This window comes from Archocentrus centrarchus, chromosome 14, assembly GCF_007364275.1.
Source record: "Archocentrus centrarchus isolate MPI-CPG fArcCen1 chromosome 14, fArcCen1, whole genome shotgun sequence".
NCBI lineage: Eukaryota > Metazoa > Chordata > Actinopteri > Cichliformes > Cichlidae > Archocentrus > Archocentrus centrarchus.
The window spans coordinates 30,500,405-30,520,668 of NC_044359.1; the positions used below are offsets into that span (position 1 = coordinate 30,500,405).

The following is a 20,264-nucleotide window of genomic DNA, read 5'->3' on the forward strand; positions in this document are numbered from 1 at the left end:
CATCAGTGCCTTCACACAGTCTGGTACCCAGCTGCAGTCCAGGTACCACCGGCTAGCACATGGATGTCTGCGCGATCCTCAAAAGATATACCCCAGAGACCACCGCTGACCTATGTCCAAACCTGTCATATTAGGTGATGTTCCAGGTAGAATGCCACCTCGTCTCCACTCTTTTGTGTTGTAAGGTCCTGTGTGAGTGGCGAATGGGGTGCCAGTGGCAGGTCTGATGAACCCAGGTCCCACTACAGGATGATAGGCCTTAATGCCACCTTCATGGAGTCTGTTTCTGACAATTTGATCAGAAACATACTCATGAGTAGCTCACTGGAGATCAATTCAATTCAATTTTATTTATATAGTGCCAAATCACAACAAACAGTTGCCTCAGGGTGCTTTATATTGTAAGGTCCTGCTGCTGGGTTGATGCCCCTTTACGGCCCTGTCCAGCTGGTATCCCCTCCACACTTGAGACTCTGCTGGGAGACACAGCAAACCTTCTTGCTATGGTGGTTGGCATGTTGCCTCACAGCAAGAAGGTCCTGGGTTCAAATCCACCCAGACCTGGACCTTAATGTGTGGAGTTTGCATATTCTCCCTGTCTGTGTGGGTTCTCTCTGGGTGCTCAGGCATCCTCCCACAGACATGCAGTTAGTGGGGTTAGGTTAATTGGTGATTCTAAATTGCCCGTGGTTGTTTCTCTGTGTTATACTATTTATGCATGTGAAATGTCCTGAAATGCTCTTCCACCTCAGAAGAACTAGTTTTTATATCTTAACTACATCCAAGATCTTCTTTTGTAGAATCTAAACGTGGATAAAATTTTTTTTTTAAAAATGATTGTGACTTTACACCAAGACCAATTTAAAATGAATGTGGAAACCATGGCCACTTCCCTCCTTCTGCTAAAAAAGGCCCATTTATAAAATGGCCTTAGTCAAACAGAAGTATTATCAAACCTCCTGTACAATGAAATGTGTTTGCATAAAGTCTCATTATTGGTCTCATTTTATAATGCACAACCCTGAGAACTACAAATGCAAGCACTACAGCACAGTTATAACACTGAGAAGACAAAACACGCAGGAATCTATGGAAAAGTAATGTTTATTTTGCACCAGCTAAAAAAAAAAAAGGTCACGGTGCAAAAAGACAAATCCCAGCAACAACACCAGAAACAGTGCAACTCAGTAAAATAATGCTTAGAAAGACAAGAGAAAATATCTGTGACAGCAAAATAATACCAACATCAATAAAAGCAGTTTCTTAAGTAAAAATATCAAACAACCAGTTACCTTCAAACAGACAATGGCTGCAAACAACAACAGGAAAATATTACAGTAACTTGCAATTATGCTTCATCTGCTTCAGAAATATCAATACAACCAATCTCCCACTGCCACTCAGTTATCATACAGGAACATTCATACAGGGCTGGTACACAACAAGAGCCAAATTATGATAATCCCATTACCACAGCATTAAAATCAATTACATGAAATAAATATCAGTGAAAGCACCTTTAAAGCTGAAATGTGTTTAACTGATCAACTGACTGTGCAACATGTAAAATTAAAAAAAAGGCAATTCCATTAAAAACATTACAATATACCATCCAAACAATTTGAAATCATTACATACATTTTTTTTTCTTTTCTAAAGCATGATTATATACAAAGCTCTCATAGGATGGTGCCCCCATCCTTAAAAAAAAAAGTCACAATTAAGTGTCTCATTCTGGAAAATAATTTGAATTTCAAAGCCATAAAATATTTTAAAATCACTTGTGGGAAAAAAAAAAAAAAGAGAGAAAAGCCAGCCCAGATGAGCTTAATTGTTGAGCATCAATCTTTCACTGTATCCAATCAGACTGCCACCTGCATATGGCGCTGCTTTGAGGCCATCAAAAATAAAAACTATAATAACCATTCAAAGTTCACAAAGTTGACGTGTTCAAAATCGCCAGCCAGATTTGGCTCCCAGCTAGGTGCAAACACTTGAGCTGCACTTGGTAGCGTAAAAAAAATACTCCAAGTGACATTTTTTCAATGAGTCAAAGATACCAAAAATAGAAAAAGTTCTTACAGTCCATCATCACAACAGTTTAGCATGCTAGAAATTTTCAGACTGGCACAAGAATGCAAGTAATATACAGCAAGCATGATGTGAAAAATCGCACTCCACTGCATGTCTGCTTCCGTGTCTCCAGGTCTTCTTACAGCCGCTACTGTTGGACTCACTCAACTCTCAAAGCACAGCCACATAATCCAAGCTCCTCAAAGTGTTCATCGCGGTGCATACAGTCAGTAGTGTCCTGCAGGTGCAGCTACTTCGCAAAGACCAACAGTGTTAATCACCCTACGCAATCCTTAAGGATATGCACACTGCAATAATATCTCTCTGTGCTCAATCCTTCCAGAAATTTGCTGCAAACACCAACATTTTACTCAATCTCAACTAAGAATAAAAATCTTGGTTCTCACAAAGCATTTCTTTATACAGAGCACAGTGCCAGCATGTGGCACCGCACTCGAGGCAAGACGTCTGCCATTTTTTTGCTAATTATTATATGTGGCAAAGTTAAAAGAAACAAACTCGACACTACAATCAAAGAATCAAGCCCACAAATTGCTGGAAGGACTGCTTGTTTGCTGTGTGCAAATGTGTGTGTCTTCACAATGACTGAATGGATGTGTTCACTTCTTTTGCTTTTTATATGGCTTCTGCTTATTTATGGCTCCATTCTTCCCTTTTCCCTATATAGCCAGGCACTGTTTCGTACCCACAGTGAAACCAGGTAAATGTCTAATTTCTAACTTTTAGTGTGTAAACTCACCAAAATATAGTGAGCAAATACTGAATAAGTAATAAAAGCTTCTAAAGGCCAGGCCTTCTTTTCCATCAAAGAAAATACACGTTTGCTTTTTAAAGAATACAGCGTGAGGAATGAAAACCTGTAACTGTTAAAGTGGAATTCAATTTTACATGAACCGAAGCCAGTGTTCTGATTTGTCTGACATTGTGCTCCTGTACAAGCACATAACACTTTCTCACTGTTCTGCTGACAGGCTAGCTCTGCTTTGGGATCATGGTTTGCTTTGGCTGTGCTTTGGACGCTGTTGCAGAGGCAGTGGAGGAAGTGGAAGAAGAGGAGGAAGAAGAGGATGAACTCCATCTGGTCTCTACCCCTGTGCTTGTCATCTTAAGCTTTCGGCGTTTTGCAAGAGGAGCATTGTCGACACTTTTCAGAAAGAAGCCCTCTCTCTTACCTCGGTTGAAAGCCTGGGGAGAAAGGAAGACAACAGAAGTGAGATAAAATGTGTTTAAAAATTCTTTTAGAAATTTTACACACTAATTCATTACCTTGTAGGTAGCATTGACATAGGTGCGGACAGTAGGCCCACTGGACTCGAGCACATCTGGCGTGCACAAAGGTGTGGTGGACATGGATGCGCCACCCTGAAGCCAGCTGTTCTCTTTCAGATCAGAGAGTTTGAGACGCCTCTCTGGATCCACTGTTAGTAGGCCTTAAAACAGGAAACAAACAAACACAAACAAATAAGCAACACACGAGGGGAAATTCAACAAGCAATATTTATCTTAACTAAAGCAAAGTTCAGATCAAAGAACAAACAAACCTTTAACAAGCTCTTTGGCGTCCTCTGATACGCCCTTCCAGGGCTCCCCATCCAATGAGAAATCACCCTCCTTTATTTTTTGCATGATGTCAGCAGCGTATGATGAGGTCATTCCACGCTGCTCACTCTGAAATGGCACCTGGCCTGAGAGCATGGTGTACTGATGAAGACACACACAAGGGTCATTAGTACTTCAGTCAGACGAGCGGTGATAAAAATCAACATATTCAGATTCAATTACCAGGATGACCCCAAGACTCCAGAGGTCGCAGGATTTATCATATCCTGCACTCTCAAAAAGCTCTGGTGCAGCGTACTGCAGTGTGAAGCAGGGAGTCTGCAAGGGGGCACTGCCTGCAGGGCACAGGCGAGCAAATCCAAAATCTATTACTTTCAGCACAGAGTCCTCCCCCTCATCTGCAAACAGCACATTCTGAAAGATAAACAAACAAAAACCATGAGGCTTTTCTCCCATTTTTCTTACATATTAAAGATTAAATTTTCCTGACAGAGCAAAGGCTATTAGTAAATACAACTACTATCACCAGTTGGCATGTACCAGAACTCATGTGTAAACAGATGGTAGTTTTAGTCAGTGTGGATAAACCGTTTTAACTCTCCAACCAGTAAATGCATTTAGATATGCTTCAAAAATAATGAAGACATCTCAAAGTTAATGGGTGATATTTGCCAACATGCCTCATTCACAACTTCTATGCACACCATATAAAAGCCTGTTCAGTTGATTAAACCTTAAAGCCATCTGAAGAGGGGAGGATGTGTGTGTGTGTGTGTGTGTGTGTGAAATCTGCTGCTTTCATTTTGAAAAGCATCACAATAGATACGTCATGCACTGTTGCCAAGCAGCAACCTCCAGAGGTGATAAATTAAGCCAACACAAAAGTGCCAAAAACTGCAGTTCCTAAATTGACAATTTGAGGCTGGCTCCATAAAAGATTGAGTCCTGATAGACTTCCGTGTTAAATTACCCAACTAAACAGCATTTTGGTTTTTTGTAACTTATCAGTCTTAATGCTGATGTTACAGGTGTAGCCGCTTTGACTGACAGTTGTTCCAACACAAGGAGCAGCCAATCAGTGTCTGCTAGGCCTCAATTACATCAACTAAAGTCACTCAACCATCCTGTGTGTTTGTGCTGTTAGTGCCTTTGAGAGCGTGTTAAATGGAATTGTCTGAAAAATACTGCTTGTGCTTCAGTTTTGGTGAATTCATTTTTTATTAGCGTGCTGCCTGCCACGGTGGTTAGCACTGTTGGCTTGCAGCAAGAAGGTCCTGGATTCGAATTCTGTGTGGAGTTTGCATGTTCTCCCCATGTCTGCGTGGGTTTTCTCCGGGTACTTCGGCTTCCTCCCACAGTCCAAAGACATGCAGTTAGTGGGGTTAGGTTAACTGGTGATTCAAAATTACCCACAGGTGTGAATGTGAATGGATGTCTGTCTCTTTGTGTTAGCCCTATGACAGGTTCCTCTCACCCTATGACAGCTGGGATAGGCTTCAGCCCCCTAAGAAGATGGATGGTGTTGCCTCTTATTACCACTAATTAGCAGATATCTGTGCATTGCCCCCGTATAGTTTATGGATGCTGCTCAGTGATAAGTAACTTTTAGTTGCACACCACCTTCTCCAAACTCAAAAAGTTTGGAACCAAAATTCATGAAACTTTGTGGAAATATTCGTTAAGGGCCCAAGAACAAATGATTTAATGGTTAAGGTCAAAGTCACCAAAAGTGTAAAAAAAAAAAAATAAAATAAAATCTCTCTCTCCTCATTGGTTACATTTTACAATTCATGTCTCAATAGATGAATTTTTCCATCTATGGCGATGAAATCTGGCGCTCTACTGAGTGCCCTTCTAGTTGTTCACAGTTTTTAACCTTGATTACATCAAATAAAAGTAATGCTGAAAAAATACCAATGATCAGCACACCTAAACTGGTTGTTTTTAAGCCTATATTGATTTTAGGGGGTGCACAAGGAAAACATTCTTCTCACATACAAGAGAGCAGATGCCCAGTTGTTGAAATCACAGTTTTGTGTTTGTGTGTGTGTGATGATCAAGTTATCAAATCACCACCAACCTCTGGTTTGAGATCTCTGTGTACGACTCCAGCCTCGTGCATGAAGCTGACAGCTGAAAACAGGCTTTGTAACAGCTGACTGGCCTCTGCCTCACCAAAGAGTTTCTTCCTCTTGATCCTTTCCAAAAGCTCCCCGCCTCGCAGAAGCTCCATCACTAAATATGTGTGATACTGACAAAAACATGCAGAGAAGGGTGTGAGGGGTCATATTTTTAATATAGTACGTAGTTTAATATTAAGCATTATATAATTTTTAGCTGTAAAGTAGTCTTTATATTTGCTTCTTGTTGTGTTAATGCATTAAGTCAGCCACTGTGGATCCTTTGCTTTCTTCACTGTACCTGATCAGTAAAGACCTCATACAGCTTGACGATGTTGGGGTGAGACTCACACTGCTTCAAGGCAGCAATCTCCCTCTGAGTGTTTGCCTCCATTCTAACAAAGAAACAACATTAAGGACATTCCATCACTTTTACCATCCAATGGTAATACAGTAAATCAGACAAATCTGTTAAAGAGCACTGTACTAAGAAGTATTTCATCTCTGCTCACCTACGACTGACGATCTTGACGGCATACTCATGGCCAGTCTGCTTGTGTTTGCATTTCCTGCACACAGAGAAACTACCCTCGCCTAGGGGTGGCCCTTGAAGACACAGCTCATAGTGCTGAAAAAACTGAGATTCCTGAACAAAGACAACATAGCATTGAGCCATTAATGGAAATTATGAGTGTGTATTTGTTTTGTTTTTCACTAGAGGCATTAAGACATGGCTCCCAGCAATGTTAAAGGGATACATTGAACTCTTCATGAAACAACCTTGAAATTCAGCTGTTGTATCTTTAAATAAAAGTATCTTTAACTGAATAAGTATCACCAAATGATGAAACTTTACTATGAATTGTACTACATTACTTTACAAGGGGACGTGTCGCACCTTGTAAAACACTACATGTATTTAAACAGGTGTAGCACAAGAGGAAGAGCAGATCATCTAATAATCAGAGACTGAAAGCACTTAGACATAGAATGTGCTTTGAGTGCTCATGTAGAGTAGAAAAAGTGCTATATAAGAACCAGTCCATTTACCTTTGACTAACTGTTAATGTGCTACACACCACCATGTGATTTTAGCCTCCTGTTTGACATAAACAGGGTGGGAATATACTTGAAAAGAAGATGTGCCTTGTATAAATTTATCACAAATAAGGTACACTCTGTCTTAACAAACATTCCTGAAACCAAAGCTCTCGCCCCCTCAAACATAAACAGCTTATGACTGAATCATTTCAAAATTAAATCCAAAATGGTCTCCAAGCTTACACCCATACAGATCCATACCTGTAACATTGCACTGCGTTGAACAGAAGCAGAAGCTGGCCGGTCAGCACCAGTCTGGGTCTCTACAAAGTCTCCCATGACCACATTCTTATTGAACAAGATGGAGGGTGCAATAAAAGAATAGCCCTAAAACACAGGAGATGTGTTGGGTTTAACTATGAGGGAGTTCACTTTGAATAGAAAACATTTTTTACATACTAAACATATTTCTTATCTGATTACTCAATTAATTGATAGAATAACTGATTGACTACTCGATTACTAAAATAATCGATAGTTGCAGCCCTACTGGGTTCACTGTTGAGCTGGTGAGGACTGACCTGGAACAGACGATCTGTGCTTGGAGGTGTGCTCGCTGGCGAGTACACAGGATCCATCCCAGTGAATTCCTCTGCAAAGTTCCCCACATCAAGTTCGCTCTTAAGTTCTGGTTTAAATGGGCTAGGCACCTTCTTTTGTGCTAGGTCATCCCAGTTCAGTCCCTGTGAGGCAAAAAAGGAGGAAGAAATATATAGATGAATGAACAGAGGATACAGGGGAAGAAAAATGTTTAACTGATTGGCAGTTAAAGGACATCGGACCTTGAAGAATGGATGTGACTTGATATCTTCAGCCCCTCGTGGTCCAGATCCCAGCCTCTTGTGAGGGTCTTTGACCAACAATTTCTTCAGCAGGTCCTGAGCAATGGGTCCAATCATAGAGGGAAACGGTGGGTCACAGCGCAAAATACGTCTGAAAGGCAACGGGAAGACACAGATATTTTGTTAACATACAGAAATACCCAAACAAGAATCTAACTGCATCAACATTTATGTTGTCCAATAAAGGTCAGTATGATTTTATTTTTACACAACATAAGGCAGACAATTATTCTTGGGATCATGCAGAAATTGTGGCATCACATAGTTTGCCCAGCTGCTCCCACTCACATTGTTTACAACACTCTCAGTACTGTTTCAGCACTTGTAGCAGAAAACACATCACAGTTTTAACAGGGTAAGCGGCCAGCTAGTGTCTGAACTGCATTGGTGCAAAGTTTATAAACAATGACCTCATCATTTTTCCTTTTCAATCTATGTTCTTTACCAAATCTGCTAATAAATATACAACCCCAATTCCAAAAGAGTTGGGACAGTGTGAAAAAATATAAATCAAAATAGAAACAATGACCTGCAAATCTCATAAACCTATATTTTATTCACAATAGCACATAGAAAATAGATCAAGTGTTTTTTTTTTGTTTTTTTTTCATTTTTGGCCACAGTGGCTTTTTGTTAGCAGTAGAGGGAGACAGGAAATGGGGGAAGGATATAGGGGAAGCCACACGGGCAAGCTAGCAACAGGCCGGGACTTGAGCCCGCACCCCCCCACCACAACGTGGCATATACATGTGGTCGCCCACTCCACCACTGAGCCACCCGGGCGCCCAATAGGTCAAATGTTTTTTATTTATTTTTTTGCCACCGCAGCTTTTATGGGCAGTAGAGAGAGACAGGAAATGGGAGAAAGATACAGGGGAAGACAAGCGGGCAAATTGGTGACGAGCCGGGACTCGAACCCGCACTGCAATGCGGCATATGTATGTGGTAACCGGCTTCACCACTAAGCCACACGGGCGCCCCCAAGATATCAAATGTTTAAACTGAGAAATATATTAAGAGAAGTACATTCTACATAAAAATATATTTAAGAAAAATATTGGCTCATTTTGAATTTGATGGCAGCAAAACATTGAGAAAAAATTGGGACAACAGTCCATAAACAACTGGGAACTGAGGAGACCAGCTGCTGCACTTTTGGGAGAGGATTGTTGTCCCATTCTTGTCTGATACGGGATTCTAGCTGCTCAACAGTCCTTACTCTTTGTAATATGTTTTATTTCATGATGTTCCAGATGATTTCAGTGAGTGTAGGTCTGAACTGCAGGCAGGCCAGTTCAGCACTCTTCTACTATGAAGCTATGCTGTTACAATATGTGGTTTAGCATTGTCTTGCTGAAATATGCAAGGTCTTCCCTGGAAAAATTGTCTTCGGGATGGGAGCATATGCTGCTACAAAACCTGTATATACCTTTCAACACTGATGCTGCCTTTCCATAGGCACTAAAGCACCACCATACCGTCAGAGATGCAGGTTTTCAAACTGAGCACTGATAACAAGCCAGATGGTCCCTCTCCTCTTTAGTCCAGAGGATGAGGCGTCACTCTTTCTAAAAAATAATTTCAAATTTCAATTTATATGACCACAGAACAGTTTGCCTCAGTCTATTTTAAATGAGCTTTGGCCCAGAGAAAATGCCAGCTTTTGACAGCTCATTCTTTGCATCATAGAGCAATTTTTGGATGGCACGGTGAACTGTGTTTACAGACAATGATTTCTGGAACTGTTGCTGAGTTCAATGATTTCCATGACAGAATCATTTCTGTTTTTAATGCCGTGCAGCCTGAAGGCCTAAAGATCACAGGCAATAGTGATTTTCAGCCTTGTCCCTTGCGCACAGAGATTTCTCCATTTCTCTGAATCTTCTGATGATATTATGTACTGCAGATGATGAGATATTCAAAGTTTTTGCAGTTTTGCACTGAAAAACATTATTCTGAAATTGTTCCACAATTTGTAGACATAGTTTTTTGCAGATTAGTGAACCTCTGCCCACCTTTACTTCTGAGAAATTCTACCTCTCTAAGATGCTCTTTTTATACCCAGTCACGTTACTGACATGTTGCCAGTTAACCTAGTTAGTTGCAAAATGTTCCTCCAGTCGTTTCTTTTTAATACCACTTACTTTTCCAGGCTTTTGTTGCCCCTGTCCTGACTTTTTAAAGATGTGTTGCTGCATTAAATTCAAAAAGACCTAATTACAATGGCACATTTTTTTCCGATATAAACATCCGTGAATCGCCACCTTATCGTGGTGGAGGGGTTTGTGTGTCCCAGTGATCCCAGGAGCTATGTTGTCTGGGGGCTTGTCCCCCTGGCAGGGTCTCCCATGGCAAACTGGTCCTGGGTGAGGGTCCAGACAAAGAGCGGTTCAGAAGACCCTTATGAGGGAAAAAACAAGGGAACAGTTTACCCTGCCCGGGATAGGGTTACCGGGGCCCCACCCTGGAGCCAGGCCTGGGGAGGGAGCTCGAGGGAGAGCGTCTGGTGGCCAGGCATTAGCCCGTGGTGCTTGGCCGGGCGCAGCCCGAAGAGGTTACATGGGCCCGCCCTCCTGCAGGCCCACCACCCGCAGGAGGTGTCGTAGGGGTCGGGTGCAATGTGTGTCGGGCGGTGGCCGAGGGCGGAGGCCCTGGCGGACCGATCCCCGGCTATCGAAACTGGCTGTTGGGACATGGAATGTCACCTCTCTGGTGGGGAAGGAGCCTGAGCTAGTGCGTGAGGTTGAGAGATACCAGCTAGACATAGTTGGGCTCACCTCAACGCATGGCCTGGGCTCTGGAACCAGTCTCCTGGAGAAGGGCTGGACTCTGTTCCAGTCTGGAGTTGCCCTCGGTGAGAGGCGGCGAGCTGGGGTGGGTATTCTTGTATCCCCCCGGCTTGCTGCCTGTACGTCGGAGTTTTCACCGGTGGACGAGAGGGTAGTTTCCCTGCGCCTTCGGGCTGGGGAACGGGTCCTGACTGTTGTTTGCGCTTATGCGCCGAATGACAGTTCAGGGTACCCACCCTTTTTGGAGTTGCTGGGTGGGGTGCTGGAGAGTGCTCCATCTGGTGACTCCATAGTCTTGCTGGGAGACTTCAACGCTCACGTGGGCAATGACAGTGAGACCTGGAGGGGCGTGATTGGGAGGAACGGCCTGCCCGATCTGAACCCGAATGGTGTTTTGTTATTGGACTTCTGTGCAAACCACAGTTTGTCCATAACAAACACCGTGTTCGAACACAAGGATGTCCATAAGTGCACATGGCACCAGGACACCCTAGGTCGCAGGTCGATGATCGATTTTGTAATCGTATCATCAGATCTGCGGCCGTATGTTCTGGACCCTCGGGTGAAGAGAGGAGCTGAGCTGTCAACTGATCACCACCTGGTGGTGAGTTGGATCAGGTGGCGGGGGAAGATGCTGGACAGACCTGGCACACCTAAACGTATTGTGAGGGTGCGCTGGGAACGCCTGGCAGAAGCCCCAGTCCGGGAGATCTTCAACTCCCACCTCCGGCAGAACTTCGACAGCATTCCGAGGGAGGCTGAGGACATTGAGTCCGAATGGACCATGTTCCGCACCTCCATTGTTGAGGCGGCTGCTCAGAGCTGTGGCTGCAAGGTGGTTGGTGCCTGTCGTGGTGGTAACCCCCGAACCAGATGGTGGTCACCGGAGGTGAAGGGAGCCATCAAGCTGAAGAAAGAGTCCTATCGGGCTTGGTTAGCCTGTGGGACTCCGGAGGCAGCTGACAGGTATCGACAGGCCAAGCGGAATGCAGCTCGGGTAGTGGCCAAAGCAAAAACTCGGGTGTGGGAGGAGTTCGGTGAGGCTATGGAAAAAGACTTTCGGACGGCATCGAAGCGATTCTGGCAAACCGTCAGGCGACTCAGGAGGGGAAAGCAGTGCTTCACTCACACTGTTTATAGTGCGGGGGGGGGTGCTGCTGACTTCAACTGAGGCTATAGTCGGACGGTGGAAGGAATACTTCGAGGACCTTCTGAATCCCACTGACACGCCTTCTGTAGTGGAAGCAGAGTCTGGGGATGAGGGGGATGACTTGACCATCACTGGGGGTGAGGTCACTGAGGTAGTTAAACAACTCCTTGGTGGCAGAGCCCCTGGGGTGGACGAGATTCGCCCTGAGTTCCTGAAGGCTCTGGATGTTGTAGGGCTGTCTTGGTTGACACGCCTCTGCAACATCGCGTGGAGATCTGGGGCAGTGCCATTGGATTGGCAGACCGGGGTGGTGGTCCCCATCTTTAAGAAGGGAGACCGGAGGGTGTGCTCCAACTTTCGGGGGATCACACTCCTCAGCCTCCCCGGTAAGGTCTATGCCAGGGTGCTGGAAAGGAGGGTGCGTCCGTTAGTCGAACCTCGGATTCAGGAGGAACAATGCGGTTTTCGTCCTGGTCGTGGAACGCTGGACCAGCTCTTTATCCTCTCAAGGATATTCGAGTGTGCGTGGGAGTTTGCCCAACCAGTCTACATGTGCTTTGTGGACTTGGAGAAGGCATTCGACCGTGTTCCTCGGGGTGTTCTTTGGGAGGTTCTGCGGGAGTATGGGGTGTCTGGCCCATTGTTGCGGGCCATTCAGTCCTTGTACAACCACAGCGAGAGCTTGGTCCGTATAGCCGGTAATAAGTCGGATTTGTTTCCTGTGGGTGTTGGACTCCGTCAGGGCTGCCCTTTGTCACCGATTCTGTTCATAATTTTTATGGACAGAATTTCTAGGCGTAGCCAGGTGGCGGAAGGCTTCTTCCTTGGTGGCCTCAGAGTCACATCTCTGCTTTTTGCAGATGATGCGGTTCTGTTGGCTTCATCACGGGGGAACCTCCAGCTCGCAGTGGAACGGTTCGCAGCCGAGTGTGAAGCGGCTGGCATGAGAATCAGCACCTCTAAGTCTGAGGCCATGGTCCTCAGCCGGAAAAGGGTGGAGTGCCATCTCCGGCTCAGGAACGAGTTCTTGCCTCAAGTGGAGGAGTTTAAGTATCTCGGGGTCTTGTTCACGAGTGATGGGAGAAGGGAACGGGAGATCGACAGGCGGATCGGGGCTGCTTCTGCAGTGATGCGGACGCTGCACCGGTCCGTCGTGGTGAAGAGGGAGCTTAGCGTAAAAGCGAGGCTCTCGATTTACCGGTCGATCTACGTTCCTACCCTCACCTATGGTCACGAGCTTTGGGTAGTGACCGAAAGAATAAGATCGCGAATACAAGCGGCAGAAATGAGTTTCCTTCGAAGGGTGGCTGGCCTCTCCCTTAGAGATAAGGTGAGGAGTGCGGCCATCCGGGAGGGGCTCGGAGTAGAGCCGCTGCTCCTCCACATCGAAAGGAGCCAGTTGAGGTGGCTCGGGCATCTGATTAGGATGCCTCCTGGCCGCCTCCTGGGTGAGGTGTTCCGGGCATGTCCCACCGGGAGGAGGCCCCGTGGTAGACCCAGGACACGCTGGAGAGATTGTGTATCTCGGCTGGCCTGGGAACGCCTTGGGGTCCCTCCGGATGGGCTGGAAGAGGTGGCTGGGGAGAGGGAAGCTTGGGCTTCTCTGCTTAGGCTTCTGCCCCCGCGACCCGGCCCCGGATAAGCGGAAGAAAATGGATGGATGGATGGATAAACATTGATATGTTTTCTCTGTTATGGTGTGAATAAAATATGGCTTATGAGGTTTGCAACTGAGACAGTTCAAATGACTTCAGAATGTGGCAGGTAATTTGTGGAGATGGGAGTCAGCAGCACTCACTTTGACACCTCGCTTTGGGAGTTCCTCTCTCCCTCCAAGGTAAAAGGAGATGCACCCGTCAGCAACTCAAACATCAGGATCCCAAGACTCCACCAATCTACCGACTGAAGCAGAATACAGCTTGAAAAGCATAATACAGAGGACAACAAATTTTAGAAGATAAGGCACCCACTATGTATTTATTCACAAAAATCTGGTTTATTTGACGCAATACTGCCTTCCATAACCAAAGATATTATTCTCATCTTTGAGTCACTGCACTTGTTCAAAGTCGTCTTAAAGCACTTGCAGTCTTAAATGTTTCCAAAAACTGTTACAAACTGTTACCACTCAAAATCTTTTAAATAGCCAAAATTGTCTGAACATAAAACCCCGCGTTTGTTCCCTTTCTGTCCTATGTTTACCTTGCCATGCCCTGCCTTCCCTCTGATGATTTCAGGAGCCATGTACTCAATGGTGCCACAGAAAGAGTAGGTCCTCTCCTTCTGTGTTGATCAGAAAACAAGCACACAATTATAAAAACTTATTTCACAGCAACAGAATACAGTTAGGATTGTGGTAATAGCTGAACATCTCATGTATTATTTACATGTACACACTCCTATGCGCCGATTTAGAGGATATAGTTTTAGGTTTACTTACATCTTCTTCCAGAAACTCTTTGCTGAGCCCGAAATCTGTCAATACCACATGGCCATCACTGTCTAGAAGAATGTTTTCCAATTTGATGTCTCGGTACACAATCCCAAGCTGTACACAATGAAAATTTACCAGTGGCATTGATGTTAAGAGCAGTAATTTGGGAACACAGACAGTGGGCAGTATAAACAGAAAAACACAATAAACATTTTTACAAGCAAAGAAGGAAAAAGCCACCACTTATGCATTGGTTATTTTCATTAATCACAGTATTTTCCAATTTCATCTAGGGGTCCTAATCCCAAAATCTGTCAAAGCAAATAACTACCTAAACAACAGCACAAACAGAAGCACAGCCCATGATTCAGGAAATACTAGTCACCAAAGTTGCTGCTGCTTAGATGCTTTTATTTAATACTAATATAAAAAGAAGAACAACTCATGAAAGTCTGCACAATTTTCAACCAGTTTTGTTGTGTGGACACTAATTTAATCACAAGCTGCACAAATCCACTACCTCATAACTTAAGTGCTGCAATGTGAGGTTAGAATACCTAGTCAAGGTCATAATTTAGAAAGTGATGGTTGGTGGCTAAATAATAAAACCTCAGGAATGCAATCATTACGTTTTCAAAAGGACCTTGAAAATGCACCCAATCACCCTCCACGCAGAGATTTGTGTAAGTACTCAAAGAAATCATTAGTATCATTTAAGGCCACTGGCGTGCACCTACTTTACAACTACATTTAAAGCCGAAGTAGTTGTGAAACATCATTAGGAAACCACTTCTCTGAGATAGAGTACTTCTCACAATAAAGAAACTGAGATTTCCTTTTCAGCACTAAATGACAAACACCCTTTTCAGACATGGGGTGTATAACACTGCTGGCTTCAACAGTCTGTTTACACAATGAAAATTTACCAATGCCACTCAGTTTAAAAGCAGTACTTTCTGAACAGAGATAGCAGGATGTATACACAGAAATACAACACTGCTGTCTTCATCTGTATACAACCATGTGCATGCAATCTAGTGTTTAAGGAGCTAATGTTAACAATAATCTGGGGAATAAAGTTTAACAGATAATAATTCTATGATAAGTATCATGTTGCCGGGTTTGCTTAGTTTGTGTAAGCAGCAAGTACTTGGCAACATGGAAGGCATAATGCTAGTATTTATATCTAAAAATCCAGTTAAGGTAGGTTTAAGTGTTAAAGCTGGAAACCGTAATGCTCACCTTGTGCAAGTGTTCTAGAGCCAGAATTATTTCTCCAATATAAATCCGTACTGCCTCCTCTGGAAAGTGATCCCGCTGGTATAAATGAGTGAACATCTCCCCGCCGCTCACATAGTCTGTACTCACACACACAGACAAATACACAGGGAGCTTGAATAGACATAATACAAAGAACTACACAAACACACATTATACAAAAAAAGCCAACATAAAAGACATACGGTATAAGACAGAAACATAAAGAAGACATCTATTCAGTGTTTCAAGAGAGAAGAGTTCTCCATATGTGGTACATTTTTCCCAGTGTCCCACCACAGTGTCTCACCCAGGATGAGATGTAGTTTGCTCTGAGTCTGAAAGGCGTAGTGAAGAGTGACCAGGAAGGGAGACTGGCGGATGTGCTCCAGGACTTGCCTCTCAGTGCGAGTATGTTCTGTTGTCTTTGCCTTCTGTACAATAGCTGCTTTCTTTAACACCTAGGGCAGTGACCAAAATAATAATAAAATTTCTCCATTCCATTTGTGAACTTTCAGTGAATGCCGCCTCACTTTGGGGGTGTCCATCTAAATAATACACTGCAATAATGTCCTAGGAAAGCACATTATACAACCCCACTATCTGCATCCAATCCAAAATGAGCAAATATATCAGGAAAAAATAGGAGAATTTCTCAGTTTTAACATTTGATGTGCTGTCATGATAATACTTTTAATCTAATATTGCCTTTAGATGACAACAATCATTTACATTTTATATAGAAGACCAAAAGTTTTTGAAATGGTTGCAAAATGTTAATAAAAGCATGATTAATGATTGAATTCAAAGCACAGCCTAGTAATTTACATTTTAGCTAAGAAGCTGCTTTGAGATTCACATTAACTGGATTTTAACACTAATAAACTTACCTTCATAGCATAGAGCTGGCCCATATCGTGACCGCTGTTCTTCCTGACCAAAAACACTTTGCCATAAGCTAAACAAACACAAATAAATATTGCAAATCACTGCTGGTGGTAAACACGCAAAACACAGCAAACAAAGAAACTCCATCAGATTGTGCCTTAATGAGCTGGTGTCCCACTTCAAGACATGAATACAGGGTGAACAGGTGCAAACATTATTCAAATCTGCCGAAGACAGAATCATGCTCACTAATTTTAATCAGGTGTTGATTTGTTGATGGAAAAAGCCTCTAAGATGTCCTCTAGCTAATCAAGACCAATGAGATCTAATAACATAGATTTCAGCAGCATATGGTCTCCCTCAAAAACAATCAGATACCTCTCATATAACTTTTAAATGAGGACCTAAATGGCATTTTAAACATACATTTTACTGCTACTTTCTGAGGGGTAGGCCACTTTCACTTACAGGTTACAACTATCAATTATAAACACTTTGCCCTCAAAATATTACCCAGGGCAGGAGAATCAACCAGGATAATACTGGTATACTGATAACCACCCTTTGAAAACAGCTTTATCTGGATTCATTATATTCGGTGCAGATCCTTACCTCCAGTGCCCAAGACCTTGAGCAACTCAAAGTTCTCCATGCCGACTCTTTCAGTGTGACCTGTGAGGTTAGCTAGCGGTAAAGAAAAATGAAATACAAGAACAGTGTTCAAATTTCTTACACATTTTTGTTTTAAAGAGACAAGTGAACACAATCTAAAAGCTATTTCTGATGTCTACTGTTTAAGAGACGCTCCCTCCACAATAAACATAACATGTAATTAAATTTTCTGGCTTGATTTTACAACCCTTCATTGGGCAAGTGACTGTTTTTGGTAATTTCCCACACTTTATATATGACGCCAATCCCACGCCTCAGTGTGGTTAAGAAGTATGTGGTCATGAAGACATGGACTAATGTTGTATAAATTTATAATGTGTATGTTGTAATGTTCTCAAAAGTGATGTTGTAATGAATCTGTTATAGTGTTCTAAAATACACGTTCCTTTAATCATATATGTGTTTTTACTGCATTTTTATATATATATATATGTATATATACATACACACACACACACACACACACACACACACACACACACACACACTTATTGGATTTTTTTTTTTATTTTACTTTATACCAGTTACGAGCAAGGAAACAAATATGGTGACTTCGTTGACTTTGATTTCCTACATAAAAATTAAACATTTTGAAAAATGTCACAAAAGTAATTAACTCTTAAGTCCTCCAATAAAACTCTAAGGTTGAAATTTTGAGTTTCAAAGTATTTCAACGTGTGCACTATGAAGGGTTAAAAAGCAAAAGACACAAATGTTTCCCAATTTGCCATTTCCTGTGTTGCAATTTATAAATGTGCCTTGATGTACTTTTCTCTACCCATTGCTTCACTTGAATCAAAATCTACAATCCAACCAAAGACCCATTAAGTGTATCCTTTTACTTTTCCTGTGATGGTTGGTGAAAAACATCTACTCACACTGTTTATCACAGGACAGCCAGATCTACAACCTGAATTTACAACTCACTGAGGGACACTACAACAGCTGTTCTGATTTATTTGATCTTATCTGTGAGGAATGTCTTTGTAAATTTACACTCTAAAATCAATTCAATGACAGATACAGCATCCATGAAAAACATGACAAATTATGTTCTTTAATCTCAAGTGCACTCCAGGTTAATCAGATTAAGAGGAAGTACAGCATTGCAGCAATTCTGTAGTCTTCACAAAATTAAAAATAACACTGAAACAAAAATAATGATAATACATGATAACCTTAAAAAAATATTAGTTTTATTGTTATGATCAGTTAATTTCTACTGCCAAAATAGATCAATTTCAAGAATATTACATTCTAAAATGAGAGAGAGAGAGAGAGAGCATTCCTTTCTGAAGACAGTGTACATAAACTTTTCACACACACACACACACACACACACACACACACACACACACACACACACACACACACACAAGCTTAGCAAATGGCTAAACCAAGTCACAAAGCCATGTCACAAAATCAAAGAAAAAAAAATCTGAAAGACATGCAACAAAGTAAAGTCAAGGAAAACTGACTTTAAATCATTTTTACTGAGACTACCACTGTGTGCATGGCCTAATTTCAGAGAAGAATTTATAGTTGCATTCTATTGCCCCGCATCATAAGGTGCAATGCAATATAATGCAACCCCAGTGTATTAAGTGTTTCTAGTTTTGTGCAACCCATATTTTAAATTAGGAGGAACGTCTTAAAAGGGAAAAGAAAAGAAAAAAGAAAAAGATACCAGATGTGAAGTTAGCTGTACACAGCTGAACCAGCACCCCAGAAAAATAATTAACATTAACTGCACTGATGCGGTATTATTTAAATGATGAGATGAATTACAGTACCCAGGTGTTTCCTTTCTGATTATGATCATGATTACATACGCTGATAACAGACAGTACCCGTGACTTACCATTGGTGATTTGATGCTTGACAGTCCAGGCCTTTTCATTTGTTTTTCCATCAGAGTCCTCACTACTATCAGATGCGTCCCCAGACATAATTTAAAGAAAAGTGGACTACAAACTTTGCGATGAAACTGGTTTGTCTGGTGTTTTATTTCTTTTTCTTTTTTTTTTTTTTTTTGCGTTATACACTCAGCAGTTAAAACAATTTACTGTAGCTGCATTGTGAAGGAGACGAGGATTACCGAAATGAGCGGACAGCTGTTTTCCAGACAATGCTGCTGCCCAAGCCTTAATCCCCAATCGTTTGGCATCCTGGTGTTTGGCATCATTTATCTCACGTGATTGGTCGAAATCAATCAGAAAGAAGATTCATATTCCTGCTACTTAGAAGCTGTTGTTTTCTTTGCGTTACTATTATCTGTGTGACCGTCCGTATTATTTTCAAATACACTGAGTAACTGTATGTGATAGCTGCAGTTTAAATGTTACTAATAGTTTAACTTGCTAACGTTAGCATTAGCTGCATAACTAGTCATTATTCATAAGTTAGCTGACGTTAAGTGGTAATAACGTTAACCCTTCGGTTATATAAACACCTGTGTAAACAGCCTAAACGCTAATTAGCGTGCAATAACAAGACGTGTTACCTAGCCGGCTGGTGTGGTAGTAAATTGACAGAGTAGCGGTAGCAGCTAAGTAGCAAATTACTGCATTTCTCCGTCAAAGTTTGAACGTTAGCTAACCGCTGGTGTTTTGTTAGCTGTGTTAACTGGCCTCTTCAACTACCAGCGAACTGACCATGTTGGAAAAGGCCAATGTGGGTGGTTCCTGGTCTTCTTTGTCACCAATAGTCACCAGCTGAAATGTTCCGCCATTATGAAAATTTCATCTCACTTTATATTTTTTGTCAGCGGCTAGAAAACTGCTAACACCAGGATGCTTCCGACACAACCTGGGCGACGGTCAGTCACGTGACCAGTGGGAGTGGGCGGAGCGAGATTGCTCAAGAGCTCAGAGGAATCGGGCAAAGCTGTGCCAGTAACGCCGGCTTAGCGTCTACGCCTACGAGAAATGACAAAAAATGTCTCTATATACAAGTAGATAAATTAAAAAGATGCACGAACAGATTGCTGAAATTTCCTCTTTGTTTTGCCTTTTCATTGTGGTTCTGACACACTTCCATTAGAAAAAGTTTTCCAGGCATACTTCTCAGCTTTGACGTTTGACACGTTTACCAACATATGCTACTAATGTCTATTACCTGTAGATTTGCCTTTTTATAGTAACAGCGAGGAGCACCTAAATTCATGGGTCTTCTTCAGTCATTATTATTGATGTCTTTATGCAAGGTGTTAAAAGTGAAGCTGCACTGAGTCAGTGTTGATACTGTTGGTATGAAAAAAAAAAGCCACCACTTCCTTTCAAGATACATTCAGATACTGTATATTTCACAGTACAACTGGTTTCCATTAGTACATTACACCTCCTCAGACAACTCTGT

The 20,264-nt window shown here is 42.4% G+C and overlaps 1 protein-coding gene across 1 annotated transcript; it reads right to left on the bottom strand.

Moving 5' to 3' along the window:
* Nucleotides 1-1,086: 1,086 nt before the first annotated feature.
* Nucleotides 1,087-19,729, bottom strand: rps6ka4 (ribosomal protein S6 kinase, polypeptide 4). Its single transcript, XM_030746630.1, has 18 exons — nt 18,769-19,729; nt 16,848-16,919; nt 16,238-16,305; nt 15,658-15,808; nt 15,333-15,448; nt 14,097-14,204; nt 13,859-13,939; nt 13,455-13,558; nt 7,658-7,808; nt 7,397-7,558; nt 7,077-7,202; nt 6,287-6,420; nt 6,076-6,169; nt 5,735-5,905; nt 3,877-4,068; nt 3,636-3,795; nt 3,361-3,524; nt 1,087-3,279 (listed from the first exon to the last, which is right to left on the bottom strand). The coding sequence occupies exons 1-18, from the start codon at nt 18,854-18,856 to the stop codon at nt 3,067-3,069; spliced, it is 2,355 nt and encodes a 784-aa protein (XP_030602490.1). The 5' UTR covers nt 18,857-19,729; the 3' UTR covers nt 1,087-3,066.
* Nucleotides 19,730-20,264: the final 535 nt, after the last annotated feature.

Coding starts and splice junctions, on each gene's coding strand:
- rps6ka4 (XM_030746630.1), bottom strand. CDS start 18,856: ATGTCTGGGGACGCATCTGATAGTAGTGAGGACTCTGATGGAAAAACA. Junction 16,920..18,768: donor CAAGCATCAAATCACCAATG/GTAAGTCACGGG, acceptor CTTTACCGCTAG/CTAACCTCACAGGTCACACT. Junction 3,525..3,635: donor CGCCAAAGAGCTTGTTAAAG/GTTTGTTTGTTC, acceptor TCCTGTTTTAAG/GCCTACTAACAGTGGATCCA.